The sequence below is a fragment of the Typopeltis vanoorti genome, chromosome 1, assembly GCF_054136105.1.
Source record: "Typopeltis vanoorti isolate ZY-2024b chromosome 1, IOZ_Tvanoo_1.0, whole genome shotgun sequence".
NCBI classification, from domain to species: Eukaryota; Metazoa; Arthropoda; class Arachnida; order Uropygi; family Thelyphonidae; genus Typopeltis; species Typopeltis vanoorti.
This window is the reverse complement of record NC_143549.1, coordinates 98,978,654-99,005,181: the sequence shown is the minus strand read 5'-3', so window position 1 is coordinate 99,005,181 and position 26,528 is coordinate 98,978,654. Positions and strand designations below refer to the sequence as shown.

Here is a 26,528-nt window from a genome sequence, read left to right as displayed (position 1 = left end):
CCAGCCAAAATCCGAAAGGAATTGAGCTTCCCAATCATCTATGGAAAAGCTTAAATAGGATATGCACAGGACATAGTATCTGTGCAGACAGCTTACACAAGTGAGGAAGATCACCTGCACCCCAATATGCCGGTGTGAAAAGCCATGCATTTCCCACTGCATGGCGACCTTGTTCACCTGATCTGACCCCCTGTGCCTTCTGGTTCTGGGAATTTCTCAAAGACAGGTTCATCTCTTTTATCCTAATAACTTGGCAGTGCTGAAAGACTACAGAGTGCAGCATGTGCATATCAGTTCCAGGCTGTCATTCTGCTGTTGAACTGTGCAAAGGATGCAGTTTGTTGTATACCTGGAAGGGCAGCACATTGAACAGTACAGCCCATGAATGCCTAATGGAAATGAATAAAGATGTGTTATTTATGCTTGTGTTACTTTACTTCTTACACATGGAAAAATTATTACATCTACATTCGGTACATCATATAGCACTCTGGAAATGAATTTTGAAACTACTTTTTTGTTTTTCTCTAAGATATCGCTTCCACATGATGGCCAGCGTATTCCTTCAAAGTTTTTTGGAGCATTTGGATTAACTGGTTTGGATCCCAACCTGTGGTGCTCCACAAGGCCTTAAACAGGTATATTTTTAATTTTTGAATACCCTGTATTTGGAAAAATTGTTTTTCACTGAAAGAGTAATTATAGTTAGTCAGGGAAACTAGGTATGACATGCACATACCAAGGTGGGAAATAAACATCATTCAGACAGAGAGAGAAAGAGATTGATAGTATCGAAGGGATTACCCAAAAAATAGGGATGCAGGGAGACTAGTTTTATCAGACTCAGAAAAGCAAAGCAATGATTGTGGCATTGGGGTAAGAAGTGTGATATCAAGTGAAGGCTCTTTATAATTTGAACTTTTAGTCTTTAAGAGTTACATCAACACATATCAGACTGGTAGTTGGTTATCATGCACTAATGCTAGAAGCAACAGTAATAAAGGGCAATGAATTTTTAGGTATTAGTAAATGATATTGGGATGATAAATTATTGACATTAGTGAAACCTAGATAACTAGAATAGAATGGGATAGGTGAATTGTATTCAGAAGAGCAGTCAAGATAGATACACAGTGTGGGAGAGTATTGCTATTTCATTGCAGAGGGTTTAAATTCAACAAGAGCAGAGATCCTGAATAGAGAAGGTAGGATGAGTCATACAGGCAGTGGATTTGAGGCTGTCAAGTAAATGCTACAGGATGAGTCTTTTGCTTCATATCCATATATCCATTCTCATTTTTTCCTTCCTCTTACTTGCTGCATGGCGAAAGAATTCTTTTGGATTGAGTTTGGCATCCCAGTCATATATAGTTTGTTGAAATCCTCCTGTAAGTCCACAACATCTGCTCTGCTCCTCGTAGTTCTGTCCAAATTTGCATCATCAGTAAACAGGTGCATATCTGCAGTTAAGCCTCTCTTAATATCATTAACATCCAAGTTAAAGAATAATGTCCCTAAATCACTCCTATGGCACTTTGCTAGTGACACCCTCTTTTGAGATACAGCTCCCCCCCCCCCATACACAACCTGTTGATACCTGACAGCCATAGCATATCCAACTCAGTAGTCTCTTGTCTAGTCTTACTCTGTTTCAATTTAGCTACCAGCTTGTCATGTGGCAATCTATCAAAGGCCTTTAAAAAATCTGAATAGAAGTGAATATACATATACCACTGTATATGTATCTCTCTTTTCCAGTGAATTTATTACTTTGTACTTTGTTCTAGTACATTACATAAGTAGATTGCTGAAACATGATATCCCCCCCCCCCAACAAACTGCTGCTGTCAACCCCATTCACCAATATCTCTACCTTAATAACATCTCTATACACATTGATTTGCCTATAATTTTTAATCGGCAAATAGTCTGTTTTTCTACATTTTTGTAGTGCTACATTGTTTTTCTGAATATGAGTGTCCGTCAGTGGTTGTTTTAGAAGTTAGTTGTCGGCGCTATATTGTGTATTTTGGTTACCGAGAAGACGATGTCGGAATCAGAAGCATAACAGTGGAAGACGAGACGAAGAAATATAATTATTATTATTATTATTATTCAGGCCTCCATGGAGTCAAAAGACTCATTGTGGGAGGTCCTTCCTAAGAACATAAAGTCTGTCAAGACTCATTGTGGGCGGTCCTTCCTAAGAACATAAAGTCTGTGAAGACTCATCGAGGAGAGGTTCCCCCCTAAGAAACACAAAGTCTATCATACCACTCCTTAAACTCATTGACTGTTCTCGCTCCCACCACTCCATCAGGCAATGCATTCCACGATTCAACCACCCTCCATGCAAAGAAACCACTCCTCACCCTCTTGCTCACAGTTTCCTTTCGTAACTTCCAGGGATGGCCTCTTGTCATCACTCCTTCCTGCTGTTCAACCAAGTGAAAGAACTCCCCAGTATCAACTCTGTAACCACCTCTTAACAGTTTAAAAGTCTCAATCATATCACCTCTCCTTCTATCCACCAAACTCTGCAGTCCACATTCCCTCAACCGATCCTCATAACCAAAATTGTACAGTCCTGAAACCATCTTTGTCGTCCGTCTTTGTACCCTTTCCACAGCAGACTGGAAGTGTCTAATTATAGGCCAGTTTTTGTGTCATCAGTAGTTGCTAAGATCTTGGAGAAATTAGTGAGGGACCGTATACAGTGGGCAGATGAGGGTAATGTTATCTGTGAGAGTCAACATGGATTTGTGAAGGGGGCACTCTTGTTTTAGTAATAAGCTAGCCTTTTATAATAAAGTTACAAGAGCAGTAGATTAGGGAAAGGCGTATACTGCCATTTTCTTGGATTTAGCAAAGGCATTTGACAGGGTACCACATGATATGTTGATATTTAAGTTGCAGCACATGGGTCTGGATGTCAGGTTATTCATCTGGATTCAGGATTGGCTATCCGATAAGTATCAGAGAGTTGTATGGTGGGGCAGTTTCAAGGAGGCAGAGGGTTACAAGTGGGGTTCCACAGGGCTCAGTACTGGGATCTGTCAGTGGATTGCGAGGGGATTTGTTTGCAGATGATGTGAAACTGGGAAGGATTATTAGTAATAGTGCAGATGTGGTAGCCCTGCAAAAAGATTTGAATAAGCTAGACAGATGGGCAATTGAATTGGAGTGTCGGTTTAATGCAGCAAAGTGTAAAATCTTGAGGTTTGGGACACATTGATGGGATGCTGCATACTCTGTTGGAGGAGCTATTACTGGAGGAAGTAGGGGAAACGAGATCTGGGGTTGATGATTCATAGAAACCTGAAATTTAGGGGACATATTGCAAAGATGATGAAGGTAACACAGAAGATTGCTGCAGTAATGAGAAGGACACTGACCAGCAGAGATAAAATAGTTATCATTCCGTTGTATAAGACTCTGGTCAGACCACACTTAGACTATTGTTCACAGATTTGGTCCCCAGGATTTGAAGGGTATAAATTAACTGTGGAAAGGGTACAAAGGCAGATAACAAAGATGGTTTCAGGACTGTACAATGTTAGTTATGAGGATCGGCTGAGGGAATGTAAACTGCAGAGTTTGGTAGATAGCAGAAGGAGAGGGGATATGACTTTTAAGCTGTTGATAGATGGTTACAGTGTTGACACTGGGGAGTTCTTTCACTTGGTTGAACAGCGTGAAGGAGTGATGATATGGGGTCATCCCTGGAAGTTACAAAAGAAAACTGTGAGCAAGAGGATGAGGAGTGGTTTTTTTGCATGGAGAGCGGTTGAGCGTTTCTCCCATGGAATGCATTGCCTGATAGAGTGGTGAGAGCGAGAATGGTCAGTGAGTTTAAGGAGTGGTATGATAGACTTTGTGTTTCCTAAGAGGGTCCTCCCACGATGAGTCTTGATAGCTTTGTGTTTCCTAGGAAGTACCTCCCACAGTGAGTCTTTTGACTCCATGGAGGCCTGAATAATAATAATAATTTGTGGCCTCAGTGTTATCCTCTTCCCTTTGTGATGGAATGAATCTTCACACTTCCACTCACTTGGGATTTGCTCTGTTTCAAGACTTATGTTAATTAATGAGCCAAGGGTGCAATTAATATCCTGGAACAATCCTTCATGACACATGGTGATATATTGTCCAGTCTTTCTGTCTTATTAACACAAGTTTACATAATTCCTCATATATCTCCTGCTCACTCTCCATATTCCCTATTCTCCAACTTCTCCTGATGTTGCCTTCACAAAAAGGAAATACCTTGTCATTAATTTTAAAGGGCTTTTGATGAATAGAAGCAGACGTGTCACCATCTCATGGCCTCTAACTCTAACACAATATATATTTCTAGTCTTACTGTTTATTTTATTAAACTGTTGTGTTCAGAAACATGTGGTCTCAACACAGAATTAACTAAGAAATATATTTCTGAAACAACGTGGGTTCTACAGTTGATTTTCTTGAGTTTATGGAATAAAAAAAAAACTATAAAAAAAAAACGAGTTTCTCAGTGAAAAATCCTGTTTGTCTGTGCCAGAGATTGACTAACTTGGGAACGTTCCTGTATTCTAGCATAACTAGAATCAAAATTAGAATGGTCTTTCTTCAGGCAGCCTAGTTGTATGGATTCAAATGCTGTCTCCACAGGTCTAAGAAAATTTTTGTACTTCAGAATATCAAACTGGCCAGTCTTGTATATTATGAATTCATCATTTCTAACTACCTTAAAGAATCTTAGAAATTAATTATTAGCAAACTATGCTTTAATATAGTTCTATAAAGTTGCTTAGACATAATTTATATATATATATATATATATATTTTATTTTCACTAGGAAAGAATTACTAAAAGAAGAATATGGCAGATAATACTCATCATTCTTCTAGAAATGTCACAAAACCATGTTCTAAAAATTCAAACTATAAAGGATTTAAAATACGGAGACCATATTGCAGGAGAAATTACAATGACTATTCAGAAGAAAGAAAAGTTCAAATGCCAAAAAAAAATTTTAACAATATAAAACACCAATCATCATTTTCTCCTGGACATCTTCAATCTGATGAGGAAGCTTATTTCAGCAGAAATGCTGAGAAAAATAAGGTTGAAATGGGATTAAAATATTTAAGCTTATCAGCACAAGAACCATCACATGAAAGTCATTCATGCAATGAAAGTAGTAAATCAGCTATTATACAAACATTACCTGACCACATTAATAATAAATCTGCTCGTGAAATTAGTCAGAACTGTACTGAAACATATAAGAAAATAGAAATTTTGGAAAAAATGGAAGAAGCAGTGGAGAAAATATATTCTTCATTGAATTCCTCTGATATTGTGGCAAAATACAGAAGGGATATTAGTGATTTTATGTTAACTTGTCGACAGGAACATGAAATCAAAATTGAAAGACTTATAAAAGAAATTAAGACTGCCTCCAAGGAAAACAAAACTGGTTTAGCTGAAAAGCTCATTAACCTTAGAAAACAGGTAAAAGTTTTTGAAGATTCTGTTGATATTTTTTGTTCCAGACTTAGTGATTTATGCATGCATTCAGTTTATGATGCTTTCCAGCAGAGTAAAAATGTTGTTAAAGAGGTAAGGAGAGAATGTAAGCTATTTGAATTGGCATATCCTATTTATGCATATAAGAGTGAAATATTAAAATCAGTTTCTGAATCTCAAGTTACAATACTCCTTGGTGATTCTGTATATTATGGAAGTTTTCAGGTTCCTTTATACTTGCTGGAAATGTGTAGTGAAAATGGGACTGTTGTTAGCTGTCATCCCCACTCTCTATCATCTAAATATTATGCTTTACAGTTACAGAGTCAGTTAAACATTGATGAAAAAACTGTTAGCCTTCAGGTAGAATTGGGTGGTAAAAAAGAAGAACAAACAAATATACTTCTTTGTACTATAGATGCGCTTTTAGCAAAGAGCATACAAAGTCCTGACCTAAATCAGTATTCTTGTATCATTGTAAATAATGCCCATGAAAGAACACTAAAGAGAGATATACTTTTTGCTAATATTAAAAAAGCCTTAAAAAACAGAAAAGAACTTAAGCTGGTTTTAACAGCAAACTATGATTATGAATCTTTTCAGAACTATTTTTCATCAGATTCAAAATTAATTAGTCTTCGTTGTTTAACTTTTCCAGTGACAACTATATGGAAAAAAAGAACTTTTCTAAACTCAAAACATTTTATAGAAGAGCTAATGAATCTTTTGATAGCAATCCACATTTTTAACGGTATTGGTGACATTCTTGTTTTTCTCCCTTCAGAATGTGAAATTAATGAAGCTCTTAATTTATCTGCAAATTGTTATTTACCAAGAATAAATATAAAGGATAGTATATTGTATTTTAAAATTAATAATAATACACAGTATAGTGAAATAAAGAAGTTATGTGAAAACAGTTGTGAACATAAAAGAAGAATCATATTTACAACATATACAGAAATTTATTTTCCTTATGTGAAATTTGTTGTTGACTCTGGAAAGCTAACAAGAAGTAGATCCTTATTAAATAGGGATGGTTTTTCTAATTGCTTTATTAGTAAAGAAGCCATATGCTTTAGAAAAACATGTGCAGGAAGAACAATGTCTGGAAATTATTTTTGTTTATATACTAAGGAGGATTATATGAATAAGATTACCAATACTGAATTGTCTGAAATTTCATTAATGGAATCTCAACAACTTGTACTAAATCTTTTGCAGATGAATATTAAAAATATTATCAATATGAATTTTATGGAGGGACCTAACAAAGAAAAGCTAAGTGAGGCAATAGAAAAATTAACTTTACTTGGTGCCATTAAAGATAATAGTCTAACTTTACTGGGAAAGGAGATGGTAAAACTGCCTTTGCCAGTAAACTATAGTAAGTTGGTAGTATTAGGAATTCAACGAGGCATTCCCTTTGAAGCTGTAGTGTTAGTTGCATTTTGTATGTTAAATAAATCTCTGTTCTTACTTAAAGAAAAGGATCAGTTAGCTAAAAGGTTTCTTTTTACTAATCTGAATGGAGATGCACTGACTGGCTTATGTGTTTATAGACAGTGGTCAACAGAAACATGTAAAATTGAATGGTGTAATGAAAATGATATTAATTCTGACATCATGGAGGAATATCAACATTTAATTGATGAAATATGCTTGTTAATTAAGATTCACCTCCAGGAAGATATAGAACATTGCTTTCAAACATCTGATACAAATGACATTCTTCAAACAATGATATTTGAATGTTTTAAGTATAATTTATCCATATTTACTGGTCATTTGCAAAGTGGATACTGGTCATTGCATAGCGGAGAGAGAGTTTTTCCACATCCATCATCAGTTTTTAGCACAGAAAAAGAATCTCCAGAATTTGTTGTATATGATCATATTGAAATTACCAGTTGCCATTTAATGGCTTGCATTACAGCAGTTAATAAAGATATTGTTAATAATGCTTTTGCAGGGGATAAGATTCCAACTAACTTTTCTAACTTAAAAAACCAAAAATTTACATCAAGGACTATTGATTCAGTTGGTATAAGTGTTCTTAAACAGTATATTCAAGAGCATGGTCAGAGTGTGCTTAAACAAATCGAAAAAAATGTCAAGTCAATATCTAAAACTGAATTTGTTATAATTGAACCAGTTGTTGAAAGAGGATGTATCAAAGTATATTCTCTACCTCAATATATTGATGATGTAGAAGCTGCTACTTGTAGATATCTTGAACTTGAATTGCAATCTTTAAAAATTATAGATGTAGATGAAGAAATTATATTAGAGCTAAAAAGAGATAGGACAACTGTACCTCTAGTAATACAGTGGACTACTGGAGCTAGAGTGAAATGTTTTAAAAATACTGCACAAGGACCATATCATTCTAGTCAGAAACCAACTTCTGCAATAAGAATTGCTGAATCCTTTTCTTATTCACATCAGTTTGGTATCAGTCTCTTCTGGTGCCGTAGAAAATGCACTGGTTCAGGACATGTTTTTTTCCATTCGAGTGAGGACTTCAAATTGGCTCGTTCCAGACTTGCTATGACTGAAATTACAGAAGATAATGTAGAAATAACTGTTCAAGTTACTAAGGGTGCTACAAATAGTCTTTATATCACTGGTTTAAAGCCACATACTGATGATAGTTGGTTATTGAAAATTATTCAGAAATATTTGCCTGAGAATGTAAAGGTTAAGTGTATTATATTAACATATGAGAAATCATATGAGATATCCATAAATGATCTGCAGAATATACACTGTAATATAGAAACTCTTTGTCATAAACATGCCTCTTTTAATAATGTAGACATTTTAATTTCTATGCCTAAACCTGATGACATATTAATGACATCATTTCTCAGATTTTCTTGCAATGTAAACATAGAAGGAATTGCTAATGAACTGAATGGCAAAGAAACTATTAATGATTTTGTAATTAATGCTGTACCTGTGTACCAAACAACATTATCTTTTATTCTTAAAGCATTTGAAGCATTGCAAAGCTATATTATCCAGATGTTGCAAAATTTTTCCATTCATTTGAAAACACAGGATGTATCTAAATATGGAAATGGTCAATTTAGGATTGATGCTTACACTACAGATAATACTACAGCTGAACTAAAACTTTTAGCAAATAACAGAGATGTTTTGATGCTGTTAGAAAAAGTGATGAATTACCTTTTAGAAGGGAATGTTATTGAAAATAATGATACTCCCCTTTTGCATAGACTATTTTCTTATGGTGGTGAATTATGGCTTGCTAGGTTAGAAAAAGAAACAAATACTTATATTCAAATGGAATTTAAAACGAGAAGGTTAAGAATTTTTGGCTTACCTGAAAATTGCAGAAAAGTCCAGCATCGAATTACAGAGTATTTGAAAGATACAGAAAATGAAATTGTAAAACCATTGCAGCTCTTTTGTCAACAAAAGACCCGCTTATTATTTAAATCTCTTATTGAAAAGTATGGAATTAATTTACAAACTCTTATCAAAATTAGTGGACTGAGGTCAGCAGAATTAAATCTTCAATGTTGTGAAATAATCTTACATGGCAGTCCTGATAGTGTAAAACAGGTGAGCTAAAATACAATTAGAAATAAAAAGAGAAAAATTAAAATATGTATATATTTCCTAACCTTGAAATCAATAAATATATTACTGTGAGAAACCATTGAATCTAACACATTAAGAGGAAGATTAAAATGTATAGTACTGTCATCATCAAATTATTGATATATGCTATATATGGGTGTACATTATTACTAACTTTTTATCAATAATTTTTCTATAAATTTGGTGTATTATATTAGGGCTTGTTGGTTTTTAAAAATCGGTTTTTTGGATAAATTTGTAAAATTCAAAAAACAATTTTTAAATTTAAAAAACCAGTTTTAGATACTAGAATTAATATGTGAAAATTAACTAATTATTTAATTAAAAACATCAACATTTTGACTTGAAACTGATGTACATGTTACAAGTGAGGAATTGAAAGATGATGTAGAGTGGGAAGGTGACTATTATTATTATTATTATTATTCAGGCCTCTATGGAGTCAAAAGACTCATCGTGGGAGGGCCTTCCTAAGAACATAACGTCTGTCAAGACTCATCGAGGGGAGGTCCCACCTAAGAAACACAAAGTCTATCATACCATTCTTTAAACTCATTGACCATTCTCGCTCCCACCACTCCATCAGGCAATGCATTCTACGGTTCAGTCACCCTCCACGCAAAGAAACCACTCCTTACCTTCTTGCTCACAGTTTCCTTTCGTAACTTCCAGGGATGGCCTCTTGTCATCACTCCTTCCTGCTGTTCAACCAAGCGAAAGAACTCCCCAGTGTCAACCTATAACCACCTCTTAACAGTTTAAAAGTTTCAATCATATCACCTCTCCTTCTTCTATCCACCAAACTCTGCAGTCCACATTCCCTCAGCCGATCCCCTAACTATCCTTGTACAGTCCTGAAACCATCTTTTTCATCCGTCTTTGTACCCTTTCCACAGTTAATTTATCCCCTTCAAATCCTGGGGACCAAATCTGAGAACAATAGTCCAAGTGTGGTCTGATCAGAGACTTATACAACGGAATGATAATCCTCTTATCTCTGCAGGTCAGTGTCCTTCTCATAATTGCAGCAATCCTTTGTGTTACCGTCACCACCTTTGCAATATGTCCCCTAAACTTCAGGTTTCTATCAATCATCAACCTCAGATCTCTTGTCTCCCCTACTTCCTCCAGTATAACTCCTCCCATACAGTATGCAGCATCCCATCGACGTTTCCCAAACCTCAAGATCTTACATTTTGCTGCATTAAACTTACATCCCCATTCATTTGGCCATCTATCTAGTTTATTTAAATCCTCTTGCAGGGCTACCACATCTGCACTATTACTAATAATTATTCCCAGCTTCGCATCATCCGCAAACAACTGAATATCCCCTTGCAATCTACTGGCAATACCATTGATATAAAGGTTAAACAATATAGGTCCTAGTACTGAGCCCTGTAGGACCCACTTGTAACCCTCTGCCTCCTTGAAACTGCTCCACCATACACAACTCTCTGATACCTATCAGACAGCCAATCTTGAATCCAGTTGACCAATCTGACATCCAGACCCATGTGCTGCAACTTAAATATCAGCTTATCATGTGGCACCCTGTCAAATGCCTTCGCTAAGTCTAAGAAAATTGCAGTATATGCCTTTCCCTCATCTAATGTTCTTGTAACTTTATTATAAAAGGCTAGCATATTGCTAAAACAAGAGTTCCCTTTCACCAATCCATGTTGACTCTCACAGATAACATTACACTCATCTACCCAATGCTGTATACGGTCCCTCACTACTTTCTCCAAGATCTTAACAACTACTGATGACACACAGACTGGCGTATAATTAGACACTTCCAGTCTGTTACCACCCTTATGCAATGGCACTATCTTACCTTCTTTCCATTCCCTGGGCACCTTTGCCAAAGCCAGACTTTCATTGAAAAGCCAGGTTAAAGGCCCTGTCAGTTCCCTAGCACATTCTCTCAAAACTCAACATGAAATACCATCCAGTCCCACAGCTTTACTGACATCCAGAGTACTCAGTATCTGAAACACACTTTCCTCCTGTACTTCTAAACCTTGAACCAGCCCTATCCCTCTAGCATTAAAACTGACTCCTCTAGGATGAAATACTCCAATAAAGTGTTCATTGAAAAATTCCACTATGTCCTCTGCATCAGTCACTCTATTCCCATTTTTATCCCACAATATCATTCTTCCACAGTCATTTCTTCTCCTACTGGCCACATAGCTAAAAAATTCCCTAGGATTTTCTTTGGATCTTATGGCTAATCTCCTCTCATATTCCAGTTTCGCTTTCCTTACCACACTAGTCACTCTTCTGTGTCTTATATTCTTCATGCATCTTCTCTTCACCTGTCTCCTTATATCTCTTCTATAACCTCTTTTTCGCATGCAATTCCTGTTTAATATTGTTTGTCATCCACTTTACTCCAAATTGTGTCCTCTTCTTCACTCGTGGTATACAACTTACCATTGCTGCTAACAAATATTCTTTCACAATTTCCCACACACTAATGATATCCCGGCCTTCCAATTCCTCCCTCCATGAAACTTCCCAAAGTTGACGTCTAAGACTATTATAATCACCTGCATTATAATTCCACATAAGTTCCTGTCTCTTTGATACTCCTGCATGTCTATTCATTTTCTAAGTCAAAACCAAATGGTCACTCTCTCCAACTGGTGGGAGAGATGTCAACTCAGTTATTATCAACTCTTCTGATGCTATAACCAAATCCAAAACTCTTAAACCGCTTGTTCCCTCTATTACATGTTGCCTAAGACCTTTGTCACTCAAGAATTCTAGAAATTCCATTCCCCTATTGCTACATGCATCTTTCTCTCTCCAATTTATACTACTGTAGTTAAAATCTCCCATAACAATCATTTTTCTTGCACTTGCCAAACTTAGCTGTCTAAACATCTCCTGGTCCCCATCCTCTGTGCTCCTGGGTCTGTAGCAACACCCCACTAAATATCCTGTCTTGCCTACCTCTACCTCACACCATACGCTCTCAAAACCATTTGTCTCACTTCCTTCCAAAGCCTCCACTCTTAGAGGACATAGGTCATCACTTATCATAAGCAGTACCCCATCACCACGCTTTCCCCTCCTATCCTGACGAAAAATGCTATACCCAGCGACTTCTATTCCTGTTGTTATATCCCCTTCTGTCAACCATGTCTCAGTGATCGCAATAATTTTTGGCTAGGCTGATGCTATCTGCACCACCAATTCCTCTCCCTTATTCCGGATACTCCTGGCATTAGTATAAAGCATATAAATGCCATTGTTTCTTCGCCATTATCCCTTCTAGACTCCACTGGGCTCAGTATTACATCGCCTGACATCGTCTCCCTTCTCCCAAGTATCCATTCCCACAAGAGGTCACCCCTGCTATCATCCTCCCTGGGACACACTGACTTGTTCAGAACAGCAATCTCTCCAGATGCCTACATCCTTCCTCATTCAAATGTAAACGGTCTCTCGCATACAATTCCTCTCTTTCCTCAAACGCACTCCAAGCATCCACATATACCAGTCCTCTCTTGTCACACATTCTTGCTATTATGCCATTCAATATTACCACAAGAGGTCACCCCTGCTATTATCCTCCTTGGGACACACTGACTTGTTCAGAACAGCAATCTCTCCAGATGCCTACATCCTTCCTCATTCAAATGTAAACGGTCTCTCGCATACAATTCCTCTCTTTCCTCAAACGCACTCCAAGCATCCACATATACCAGTCCTCTCTTGTCACACATTCTTGCTATTATGCCATTCAATATTACCGCTCTTCTGCTCAGCTCATCATTATCATACCTAGGCAACACGCACACTATTTTTCCCCTCTCTGTCTTCTTCCATACAGTCTCAAGCAAAAATCTCATATCTCTCGCTGCCCGACTTACATTACCACTCAAGTCATTCGTTTCTACCATCACAATCATCTCATCCACCCTTTTACCTCTCTTAATTGCCATAGTTCCTCCTGGCAAACACTCCTCACGCATCCTATCTTGAACACCACGGCTCATTGAGTCGCCATACGTTATACCTCTTACCATTCCCTCTCCTCTACTGCTATTCTCTCTTCTAGCATTCCCATACCTCTCTCTCCTACTGTTTCCATTCTCTCCTCTTCTAGCACTCCCATATATCTCTCTCATTCCCTCTCTCCTGTTGTTTCCATTTTCTCCACTTCTAGCACTTCCATATCCCTCTCTCATTCTGTCTCTCCTACTGTCTCCATTCTCTCGTCTTCTAGCATTCCCATACCTCTCTCTCATTCCGTCTCTCCTACTGTTTCCATCCTCTCATCTGCTAGCATTTCCATACCTCTCTCTCTCATTCCCTCTCTTCTACTGTTTCCATTCTCTCCTCTTCTAGCACCCCCATACCTCTCATTCATACTCCCTAAATTCTCTCTCTCTCCCCTACTCTGATTCGCCTTGCATTTATCTCTTCCATTCTCCTAATCTTATCTTTCATACTTCTGCTCTCATTCACAAGACATTCCACCTCCTCTTTCAGCTCATCTATCTCCCTCTGCAGGTCAGTCACTCTTAATCTAAATTCACTCTCCCAAACAAAACCATCTCCTAAACTTTCACAGTCACTCACACCTTCCACACTATCAAGTATTATTTTCTCATTCACATATATATTTTTTTCATTCTCTCCTATCACACTACCTGTCTTCCTACATTCATTCCCCGTTCCTGGAGCAACAAGGTCGGATATCGATATTTCTAATGCACTTATTTCCTCCAGCTGCCTGCATTTTGCGCACATACGCTCTCCGCTCTCTTTCACAAGCCACATATTCAATTCCCGAGACGCATACATGCCGCAAGTACTGCATGCCACAAAGTCCCTTATGATATTACTTATAATATAGTTCTTAAATGGCGGAGGAGTTGGTGATGCGCCACTTGCGACTGCAGCTGAATCCGCCATCATTCCTTACTGCCGAGTAGCGTAATCTTTAATAATTATTCAATTAATAAATTCCGTTAAATAAATAAGAAAAAACAATTACAAGCAAAAAACATTTAAGTACACTAAATATAATTAAATAAAATGAAATATAACTAAATGCAGTAATGAAAACTTAGCTTCGTTTTGTCTTCCTCTGTTATGCATTTGATTCCGACGGTAACCAAAATATATTATATCGCGACAGCACCAACTTCCAAAAAACAACCACTGAAGTACACTCGTATTCAGAGAAACATTTTAGCACTCAAAAACGTAGTAAAACGGGGGGGGGAATGGACTATTCACCGATTAAAAATCACTTTCTTCTGCACAGCTCAAATTCACCGCCACGTGCTATGGCGAGGATTTTTTAAATTCTCTTGATCTAGATAATTACTGTGGATTCTCTATGTTGTGTGACAATTACAAACAATCAATTTCCCAAATCAGAAAAAAATTTGCAAATTTTTTAGAAAATAAGAGATAGCATTCTTCAGAATTATGTAAAACAAGGAAAAGGGAAAGGAATTTAGTCTGATTCTTGACTACCAAACGAGATGGAATAGTTTAGAGTCCATGATTGAAAGATTTATAACATGAAAAGAAAAGAATGTGTTGTTTTAGCTTTGAATGATATTGGGGCTTCTCATATGTGGAATGAAGCTCAATATCCTAAAATCATGGAGCTTCTTAAAGTGTTGGGACCAGTACATCTAGTATCTGAGGCCTTAAGGTGGCGAGATGCCCATTTATTAACAAGCAAAGGCATATTCGAATTTCTGTTAAATGAACTAAAAAATTTAAAGACTGAAGTTAGTTTCAAATTATTAAATGCTTTAGAAGTATGAATTCAAGAAAGAAGCCAAGTTGGGTTGGTAATCATTTTGCTATATTTGCAAAATCCACAAAACATTTCAACAAAGAAATCTAGTGTATTTCCACTAGCTTCAAAACTTGATATTAATAAGTTATCTGGAAAAATATTGTCTTGAACAGTGGTCGGCAAACTTTTGAGACGGAAGAGCCAAACCTGTCCCTCACAACAATTTAAAAATTATTCGAGAGCCATAAATATATATTTTACAAATAAGGAAAATTTAAAGTAATATTATAGTAAATTTATAGTAATATATCACAAGTTATAATATTAATTATATCTTTATTAAATGAAGAAAAAATCACACAAAAAATTGCTCTCATTGGTTTTAATCAGTGTGAGAAACAAGCTTCCATTTCCTTACAAAGTTTCTGTATGTCTGGTTTGTAACTAGTTTTTAATTTACAGCATGATTCCAAGTTGACATCAGTAATTTGGCTCCTCAATTTACATTTAATGAAATTCATGTTAGAAAACGATACCGAGAACACCAAATGCAAATTTTTTTAACTCATGACATGAGTCCGGAAGACTATTCCAAATATTGAAAATCATTGAGTCTGCCTTCTGTAGTTCTTTTATAGCAGTCTGCTTTCGCTGTGAAATCAGACTGCATTTTTCTTTTTCCATTTCTTCTATTTCAGTACCAAGATGTACAAATTTGGAGCTGCATAAGTCTTTGCTTGTCAAGTCCAGCAATTATATTTCCAGATTAGTCATGTCAATATCAAATGGAGAAAAATTTAATTGAATAAAACCTTTAAAAATTTTATAAATGAAACTATGATAGTTTTATTTTCATTTTCAATTTTACTTCAGAGCCACATATACGTACCCAAAGAGCCGCATGTGGCTCGCAAGCCGCAGTTTGCCGACCCCTGGTCTAGAACATATCCAAATTCTTGTATGGAAACAGATTCCGATGATGAATACGAAGTGTGGCTATTAATTAACGAGACTGGTTGCAAAAGTGCGGTTTATTATTACGATTGTACAACTTAGTAGCAAGGCTTATACGTTGGTTAGACATAACTGTTAATTAGTTTACGGAATTAACAACGCAAATGAAGTATATTAATTAAAGGTAACTTTAATGAATCCCTTCTATATTTCGGCAACGTCACATTGCTATCTTCAGGAACATAAAGATATGGTATGTGCACTCAGGAACTAACACAAAGCAAATGAGGAAGAAAGCAAGAAACTAATATTGTTCGTAAAGTCCTAATGGTGCCCTCTTGCGGGCTAATTTGGTAGTCTTGGCAGTTGGGCTGAAGTTCTCATAATGAAAGTCTCCGAAATTTGGGGCAGTTTCATGCACCCAAATTTGTTGAGGTTAGGAACGTTTTTTAGAGCTGCTGAAGATTCTTTGAATAATCTTTCGTATTTAAACTTGCTGCGATGAATTATTTTTGTTTTCTTCCAACGAATTTTATGGTGGGTATCTAAGGCATGGTCTGCCAGCCCAGAGCGGCTGTACTGGTGAAACCGGATGTAGTCTTGGTGTTCTGAAATCCTGATATTTGTTGTTCTGCCTGTTTGGCCAAAGTAGGACAATTTGCAGCTACAAGGGACTGGGTATACACCAGGTAGGTCTAGGGGAAGTGGTTGGTCTTTGGTAGAGCGGATAAGGGATGCCAACTTTTTATATGGTCTGTAACAGGAAGTAAGGTCATATTTTTTGAGGATATTGGTTATTTTCTCAGAGGTGCCCTGGATGTAGGGGATGGTGATAGACTTGGTGTAATCTTTATTGTGGAGGGGGGGGTTGTGGTTTGCAGGTTTAGTATTTTTTGGATTTTTTTGGGGTTATAGCCATTGGCTAAGAAAGTGTTGAGGATGTGGTTTAGTTCAATAGTCAGGGCCTTGTCATCTGAGCAGATTAATTTTGCCCTGTTATATAGTGTTTTTATCACCCCATATTGTTGTGAGGGGGGGGGGATTGCTGGTGAATGTATCGTCCAGTATGGGTGGGTTTTCTGTAAACAGAGAAAGGCAAAGATCCGCCAGCTTAATGGATCTTTGGCTTTCTCTGTTTACAGAAAACCCACCCATACTGGCCGATACATTCACTAGCAATCCCCCCCCCTCACAACAATATGGGGTGATAAAAACACTATATAACAGGGCAAAATTAATCTGCTCAGATGACAAGGCCCTGACTATTGAACTAAACCACATCCTCAACACTTTCTTAGCCAATGGCTATAACCCCAAAAAAATCCAAAAAATACTAAAACCTGCAAACCACAACCCCCCCTCCACAATAAAGATTACACCAAGTCTATCACCATCCCCTACATCCAGGGCACCTCTGAGAAAATAACCAATATCCTCAAAAAATATGACCTTACTTCCTGTTACAGACCATATAAAAAGTTGGCATCCCTTATCCGCTCTACCAAAGACCAACCACTTCCCCTAGACCTACCTGGTGTATACCAGGTCCCTTGCAGCTGCAAATTGTCCTACTTTGGCCAAACAGGCAGAACAACAAATATCAGGATTTCAGAACACCAAGACTACATCCGGTTTCACCAGTACAGCCGCTCTGGGCTGGCAGACCATGCCTTAGATACCCACCATAAAATTCGTTGGAAGAAAACAAAAATAATTCATCGCAGCAAGTTTAAATACGAAAGATTATTCAAAGAATTTTCAGCAGCTCTAAAAAACGTTCCTAACCTCAACAAATTTGGGTGCATGAAACTGCCCCAAATTTCGGAGACTTTCATTATGAGAACTTCAGCCAAACTGCCAAGACTACCAAATTAGCCTGCAAGAGGGCACCATTAGGACTTTAGGAACAATATTAGTTTATTGCTTTCTTCCTCATTTGCTTTGTGTTAGTTCCTGAGTGCACATACCATATCTTTATGTTCCTGAAGATGGCAATGTGACGTTGCCGAAATATAGAAGGGATTCATTAAAGTTACCTTTAATTAATATACTTCATTTGCGTTGTTAATTCCGTAAACTAATTACCAGTTCTGTACAACTTAATTGTTAACATATTTGAACATACTCCCCCTCTTCTATCTATACACCATTGCATACAAATTTTCCATTGTTGGAAGCAGTGCTGCAAGTCATCAGGTGTTATCTGCTTCAGCAGCACTTCTTCTTTTTCCTTTACCTCATCCACTGACTGAAAAGGGTGCCCTTCAATGCAGATTTCAACTTTGGAAAAAGGTAAAAGTCTCATGGAGCTAAGTCTTGCAAGTAAGGTGGATGGCCCAACACTGTGATCTTCTTATCAGCCAGATACTACTTTACAGACAGTGCACTGTGGGCTGGAACGTTGCCCTGATGGAGAATCCAAGCATGGTTCTTCCACAGATCAGGTATCTTCTTTTTCACTTGTTCTTTCAGCTTGGTGAGAATCTCAAGTAATAATGTTGGTTAATTATCTGACCCTCTGGTACCCATTCAACCATTACCATGCCATTGATATAAAAAAAAAAAAAAAAAAAAAAAAAAAAAAAACGATCAGCATTGCCTACAGTTTTGACTTGCTCGTTCTTGCTTTTTTCATTCTCAGTGACATGGGAGTTTTCCAGTGCATCGATTGTCTCTTTGTTTCTGGATTGTACTGGAAAATCCACTTCTCATCACATGTGATGATCTTCTCATGCAAGTCCAGCTCTGCTATCAGCCAGACTTGCAGTGGATGAGGTAAAGGAGAAAATAGCAGTGCTAATGAAGATAACAGATAACACCTGATGACTTGCAGCACTGCTTTCAACAATAGAAAATTTGTATGCAACGGTGTATAGATAGAGAAGGGGAGTTTGTTGAAGGAGATAAATATTAAGTTGTACAATTGTAATAATAAGCCACATTTTTTGCGACAGTCTCGTTATTTACTAGCCACACTTCATATATCGGAGGCAGAGAAACTATTAATCATGGCAATGCTCCTAAAGAAGCCAGGAAAAAAATCAATTCATAGGTTTCTTGAGGAACCTAAAGAAATAATATCAAATCTGAAGACACTAAAGGCCAAATTTTCGTATTTGAGATAACCAATAAAAGAACAAAGAATTTAGATTTATTATTTGACCCTGAAATAAATAAAACCAAGTTCAGTAGCCAGTGAGAGAGTATTTTCTATTTCAGGCAATTTTGTATCTATAATAAGAACAAGATTAAGTAATCATTCAGTGCACATTTCATGTTTTTTGAAATCATATTTCCTGAAGAAATGAAACATGAATTCTAAATGAAACAAAATTTATTATTTTTTCTACGGATTTTAATTATTTTATTAATTAAAAAAAAATGTCTAAAAAAACATTTATTTGGTTTTTGTATTTAGTATATTTTATTTTGTTATATTTTTGTAGTTCCATAAATATTAAATAAACTGAAAAATTTTTAAATAAGTATACTTTTTTTACTGTTTTAATTATATATATTTTTTGTAAAAATTCGAAAACAAGTTTAACTGGTTTTCTGGAATTCAAAAACTGGTTTTTTCAAAAGTCGGTTTTTGTAAAAACCCTATATTATATGTCAGCAGTCCAGTGTTGTTAGATCTTATACAAATCAATCCACCTAGATCTTGGTCTTCCTCTGGAACTTTTTTTTTTTTTATATAATAAATTTAGTTTAATACTTTATCCAAGTGTAAGCAAACAAAGTTTTCACCTGAAGTAGATTCAGGGCTGAGGCAACTCATGGTAAAGGTGGACCAAGCCCTCATCATTCCTTGTCTCAGTATCTCCCATAATGCAAAGCACATCTCCTTGCGGACATGTATAATGCTATGCATTAAGGGAAGGGCCACTATCCAAACCAGTTTCCAGACCCAGAAGTGGTGATACTAAGGCAGAAGCAATAGAGAGGTCATATTTACCTATACAAGTTGCCAAAAGGTGTACCACCTTATTATTAAATTACTCTGGATTTAGAGAAAGATGTTGGAAGTTTATTTTCTACTTGGTTAGACTATAATAAATTTAGTTTAATCCTTTATCCAAGTGTAAGCAAACAAAGTTTACACCTCAAGTATCTTCAGGACTGAGGCAACTCGTGGTAAAGGTGGACCAAGCTCTCATCACTCCTTGTCTCAATATCTCCCATAATGCAAAGCACATCTCCTTGCAGACATGTATAATGCTATGCATTAAGGGGAAGGGCCACAACCCAGACTGGTTTCGACCTTTATTGAGGTCTCATCATTGGGAGCCAGACCCAGAAGTGGTGATATTAAGGCAGAAGCAATGGAGAAGTCATATTTACCTATACGAGTTGCCAAAAGGTGTATCGCCTTATTTTACTCTGGATTTAGAGAAGGTGTTGGAAGTTTTTTCAGGCATATAATACTATGCGTTAAGGGAAGAGCCACTACCCAGACCGGTTTCGACCTTTACTGAGGTCTCGTCAGTGGGAGCCAGACCTAGAAGTGGTGATACACAGGGGGTGCTAGTGGGGCAAGCGCAACGAACGTGTTTTGAAGAGCTCCTGATTCAGATAAGTTTTACTAGGAATAATTAAGTATATATGCGTAATTGTTTAAGTAAGAGCGGCTGTAAACGTTGTACGCTACCGATATTATTAGTGTGGGATTTTTTTTTCCTTGCTTAAACTAAATACGAAAACGTTAATATTAGACCTAGTAACCTGCAGAGGAAAAAAAAAAAAAAAAAATGGCGGCGGCATTGTCATTCCATGATTTTAATTTGGATTTCAGTCGGTTCGTTAAGTGTGAGGTCTGTTATATGTATTCCTTCGATTACATAAACGATTTGTGGATGTTTAGTGCGGATGGAAGAAGGGTGTGTGCGAAATGTGACCTGAACGAGGAATTGATGAATGTGAATATGAAGTTGATGACAGAAAGTGCTAGTACCGATTGTGTCTCGAGTGCACGTTTGAAAGAGCAGGATGGCGAGAAAGATAGGCGAAAAAATGTTAAAAAATCAGGAAAAAAGAAAAAGAGCGATTTGACAACCGTAACGGATGTTAAAAGGGACGAAAGTGAGGCGGAAAGAAACGAAATTGAGAGAACGAATGAAAGTAGAAATGGCGTGGTGCAGAAATCGCAAGTAAAAAAAATCGAAAGAATGAATGATAGCGAAAAAAGAATGACTGATGGCGAAAGTTGGACGCATGTTGGAACGAAAGTACTGAACCAAAGAAAGATGAATGACAGTAAAAGTGAGAAGAATGATAGCGAAAGTTGGATGCATGTTAGTCCGAAAGTACTGAAACAAAGAAAGATATGTGAGAGTGAAAGTGAGAAGAATGATAGTGAAAGTTGGATGTATGTTGGACCGAAAGTACGGAAACAAAGAAGGATGAATGAGAGGGAAAGTGAGAAGAGGGGGTCGAGAGTTAGAAAGTTAGAAAGATTTAATGATAGAGTGAATGTGTTGCGAGGTTCAAAAGGTGAATTGGATGAAGCAAGAAATGAAATGGATGCGGAATGAAATTAAGAGAATTCAGGTCAAAACTATTAAAATAAATCATGATGGCATGAAAGAGTTAACAAAAGATGAGCGAGTGGCGTTGTATGGCGACTCCATTATTAAAGGTGTGCTAGAGGATAAAATGCACAAGGTATGTTTTCCAGGCGGTAAAATGAGTAGAGTGATTGAAGCATTGAATATGAGGCGGGAACGAGCAAAAGAGTTAATTGTATTAATTGGTACGAATCATTTGAGAGAGAACAAAGAGCATGTCAAAATGAATGTCAGGAGACTGCTTGGAAAGATAAAGGAGAATAGTGTGACAGGAAGGGTGGTCAGTGTGTTGCCTAGGTATGATTGTGGTGAAATGAGGCGGAGAGCAAGGATTATGAATGATATTCTGGCTGAAATGTGTGAGGAGATGGGAGTACAGTTTGTTAATGTGTGGAATGAGTTTGAGGGACGAAGTGAGCTGTATGGGAGCGATGGACTGCATTTGAGTGGTTATGGTGTGAGTCGCTTGGAGAGACTGCTGCTGGAAGGTAGAGAAGTGAATAGAGAGAATGAATCAGATCGAGAGGGGAGTGATGTGGAAGAGCAGGAGAGTAAGACAGGAGAGATTGAAGGAGTGGAAATGAATGTGGAAGTGAGTGGTATGAGTATAGAAAATGAGAGAATGGGTGTGCAAGAGGAGCAGGGAAACGGCGAGGCTCAGGGTGGACAGGGATACACAGCGTGAAAAAGGTGGATGCTCCAAGAGGAGGTGAGAGAATGTGTAGGCAGGAAAGAAATGGGATGATCAGGGATCAAAAGGAAACAGATGGAATTGCAAAGGGTTCTAGGGTGAAGGAGCAGAAAGGGAAATGGCCCCAGTCCAGCATGGAGAGATCACATCGAGTGAGTGGTATCAGTGGAACTAGCTGTAGATCCAGAAATGAGTTGTTGTGTTTGTATACCAATGCTAGAAGTATAAGAAACAAGGCGTATGAAATGGTTGCACTAATTGCGTCTGTGCACCCAGAGATTGTCGGAATAAGTGAGACATGGTTAGATGAGGAGGACATCCTTACAGGAATAGAGATGGAAAGGTATGATGTGTTTCGTGAGGATAGAAGGGGTAAAAAGGGAGGGGGAGTGCTATTGATGATAGAGAAAGAGTTATGTCCATACAAGGTAGAGATGCAAGAGGGAAATGGGGCCAGTGGTTTTGAGGCAGTATGGTGTGAGATAGAGGTGAATAGAATCAAATACTTGGTGGGATGTTGTTATAGACCTGGTAATGTGGATGGTGGTGATAGTGAAATGTATAGTCAAATAAGCCAAGCAAATAAGAAGAGGGTGATCATTATGGGTGATTTTAATTATGGCAATATAGACTGGAATGAAGAGATAGCAACTGGAAGTAAAGAAAATGAGTTTCTTGAGTTTTTGAGGGATAACTACCTCAGACAGTATGTAACAGAGGGCACAAGAGGATTAAGGGTCTTGGATTTGGTCATCTCATCGGAGGATGTAATTATCAATGAGGTATCAAATCATCCACCAATTGGTGAAAGTGACCATGAGGTGATTACTTGGGTGGTTGCCAGCAGTGCAAGAACCCCTGTGAAAAAAGGGTATATGTGGAACTACAAGGGGGGTGATTATGAAGAGCTCAGGAGACAGCTTGCAGGTGTAGCATGGAATGAGGAGTTAGCTGGAAAAGAGATCAATGCAGCTTGGGGGATTTTCAAAAAATATTTAGTGGATGCAATGTCTAAATGTATACCACGGGTGAGAAGGTTAAATAAGTTAGGTGTGAGATGGATGAATAAAGAGATTAAGCATGCAATACAGAGAAAAAGGGCATTGTGGAGGCAGCATAAAAGAAGTGGAAGTAACCAATTTCATGAGGTCTACAAAGACCAGGCAAGGAGAGTGACTTGGTTGGTGAGAGTAGCTAAAGAGAGGTATGAACAGCAGTTAGCTAATGAAGCTAAAAAGAATCCTAGGGAGTTCTTTCGATATGTAGCCAGCAAAAGAAAGAATGATTATGGAAGGATGACATTGATTGGAGGAAATGGTATAAAGACAGCTGTTGCAGAATGTGTGGTGGAGATACTTAATGAGCAGTTCATAAAGATCTTTCAATCTTGTGAATGTGACTTCATGGAGAGATTAAGAGCAGTTGATGATGGGGAGGAGAGACTGACTGCAAGTGAGCAAGAGGTGTTTGGGGAGTTGAGTAAACTAGATGTAAATAAGGCTGTGGGAGTTGATAATATATCACCGCATATTCTGAAGGAATGTGCCAGAGAGTTGACACCTGCCTTGACATATTTTTTTAATACGAGTCTTGCACTTGGTCAAGTCCCTAAAGAGTGGAAGGAGGGCAAGATTGTGCCACTTCATAAAGGAGGTGATCGAACTCAAGCATCAAACTATAGGCCTATCTGTGTGTCAGGTGTTGTGGTTAAGTTGTTGGAGAAGCTTGTGAGAACTAGGATCCAGAGTTGGGTTGACAACAATGGTATAATCTTTGATGAACAGCATGGATTTGCTAAAGGGAGGTCGTGTTTTAGTAATCTACTTACTTATTACAATAAAGTGATTGCTTCCTTGGACAGAGGAGAAGGATACACAGTAATATACTTGGATTTTGCAAAAGCTTTTGATAGAGTACCTCATGATAAGTTGACAGTCAAACTAGAGCAGATGGGGTTGGATATTAGATTAGTGCATTGGATTGGAGACTGGCTATCTGATAGGTATCAACAAGTTGTGTATGGGGGTGCAATATCCAGGAAAAGGAAAGTCACTAGTGGAGTGCCTCAGGGATCTGTTTTAGGGCCATTACTATTTAACTTGTATATTACTGATATTGGCGAAGATTTGGATGGAGATATTCAGTTGTTTGCAGATGATGCAAAGTTGGGACGAACCATAAAGAGTAGTGAAGATGTTGTGGCCTTGCAAGAAGACTTGAATAAATTGAGTGATTGGGCAAGCAAATGGGGATGTGAGTTCAATGTTGCAAAATGTAAGGTTTTAAAATTTGGAAAACAAAGATGGGATGCAGAATTTATGCTTGGTGAGAATATATTGTTGGAAGTAGAGGAAATAAGAGATCTGGGAGTGATAGTGGATAAGGATCTAAAATTTAGGGGACACATCGCCAAAATTGTGAAGACAACACAAAGACTTCTGGGAATGATGAGGAGGACACTGACGTGTAGAAGTAGGGAGATTCTTGTTCCATTGTATAAGGCTTTGATTAGGCCACACATGGACTATTGTGCCCAGATTTGGTCACCTGGTTTTCAGAAGGATGAAGAGATGTTGGAAAGGGTCCAAAGGCGACTGACTAAGGTAGTTTCTGACCTCTGGAATGTCGAGTATGAGGAAAGATTGAAAAGATGTAATTTGCAGAGTCTAGTGGAGAGAAGGAAGAGGGGAGATATGATAGAGACCTACAAGTTGGTAAGGGGTTGTTATAGGATCAATGGTGGAGAAGTTCTACAGAGAATAGTGGGAGATCAGGGGAGAACCAGAGGTCATCCCTGGAAACTGTATAAAGAGGGTGTGAGTAGGGGAGTGAGAGGCAGGTTTTTTTCGTGCAGAGTTGTGAATGATTGGAATGCCTTGCCTGAGAGTGTGGTGTCTGCAAGGAGTTTGAATGTGTTTAAGACCCGGTATGATGAGATGTGTGTGAGATAAAAGGACCTCCTAGATGAGTCTTTGACTCCATGAGGTCTTGTTTAATAATAATAATAATAATAATGATACCAAGGTCTGGGTAGTGGCCCTTCCCTTAATGCATAGCAGTATACATGTCCGCAAGAGGATGTGCTTTGCATTATGGGAAATACTGAGACAAAGAGTGATGAGAGCTTGGTCCCCCTTTATCACGAGTTGCCTCAGTCCTGAAGATATTTCAGGTGCAAACTTTGTTTGCTCACACTTGGATAAAGGATTAAACTAAATCTATTAGTCTAACCAAGTGGAAAATAAACTTCCAACTTTTTTTTTTCTTTCATCTTGGTATCAAACAGCTGCCTTACTACTATTTTGTTTTAATGGACATATCACACAAGATTAGCTCCTGCTCACACATTCCTGATAATGATAAAAATGCTAAGATTTTTCTTGTTTTCTTCGTTTTTAATACCTTCATACCCTGTTCATATGACATGTTAGGTTTCAGACTACCTTTGTGGATCACTGCTTTTTGTTGTTGTTTATTTGTAGATGCATGTAATTGTTTAGTAATGTTTTTAGATAGTCATGTATGTGCATAACTGATAAATAAAGCATCTAATTATACACAAACATAGCAACTGAAAAATTTAGAATTATTTTCACAAAAGAAAAAGCTATGCTGAATAGCTTGGCTAAAGGGAAAAAGGCAACCAGTTTGCAGGCGTAGACTTCTGTGACTAATCAGTTCAAAAGATATATTTCGGTGATTACACCACATTTTTTTTTAACACCAGTTTGATTATTATTATTACTACTACTACTGAGAGAGAACTCCACGGAGTCAGTCTCATTGAGGGAGGCCACATACCACACGCACACCAACTATCATACTTATTCTTGAATTCATTCACACTGTTTGCACTCACAACATCCAATGGCAATCCATTCCAATCACACACCACCCTATGATAGAAAAATCTAGCCCTCGTGGCCTTCATTCTTAGCTTCCGAGGATGCCCTTTTGTCCTTTCCTTACCCTCTATAAATTGAAAAATTCCATCAGTGCAAATCCTGTATGACCCCTTTCAAAAGTTTGTAAGTTGCAATTATATCACCCCTCTTTCTTTTGTTTGCTAGTGTCTGTAGTCTGCAGTCTGCATATTTTCAATTCTGTCTTCATAATCAGTATTCCACAATGCTGATATCATTTTTAGCACTCTCCTTTGCACTCTCTCCAATATATCAGAATCACAACAGAAACCAGTAGACCAGACCTGCACACAGTAGTCCAAATGAGATCTTATCAAGGCTCTAAAGAGACAAAATGACATCCTTATCTTTACATGTGAACGTTCATTTCAGCATTGCAACTATCTTTCGAGTTGTATTTGCAATCTTTGCTACATGGGCCCACCTGAACTTCGACCTCCTATATCTACTAACACTCCAAGTTCCCTAG

General features: G+C 37.6%; 1 protein-coding gene across 1 annotated transcript in view; it reads left to right on the top strand.

Annotated features, from left to right (window-relative positions):
- Window positions 1-5,380: 5,380 nt before the first annotated feature.
- Window positions 5,381-26,528, top strand: part of LOC150110249 (uncharacterized) — an 85,687-nt gene continuing 64,539 nt past the window's right edge. The window contains exons 1-2 of the mRNA XM_090394412.1: window positions 5,381-6,368; window positions 6,477-9,106. Coding sequence (XP_090250538.1) covers window positions 5,381-6,368; window positions 6,477-9,106 — 3,618 coding nt within the window. The remainder of the gene's footprint in view (window positions 6,369-6,476; window positions 9,107-26,528) is intronic.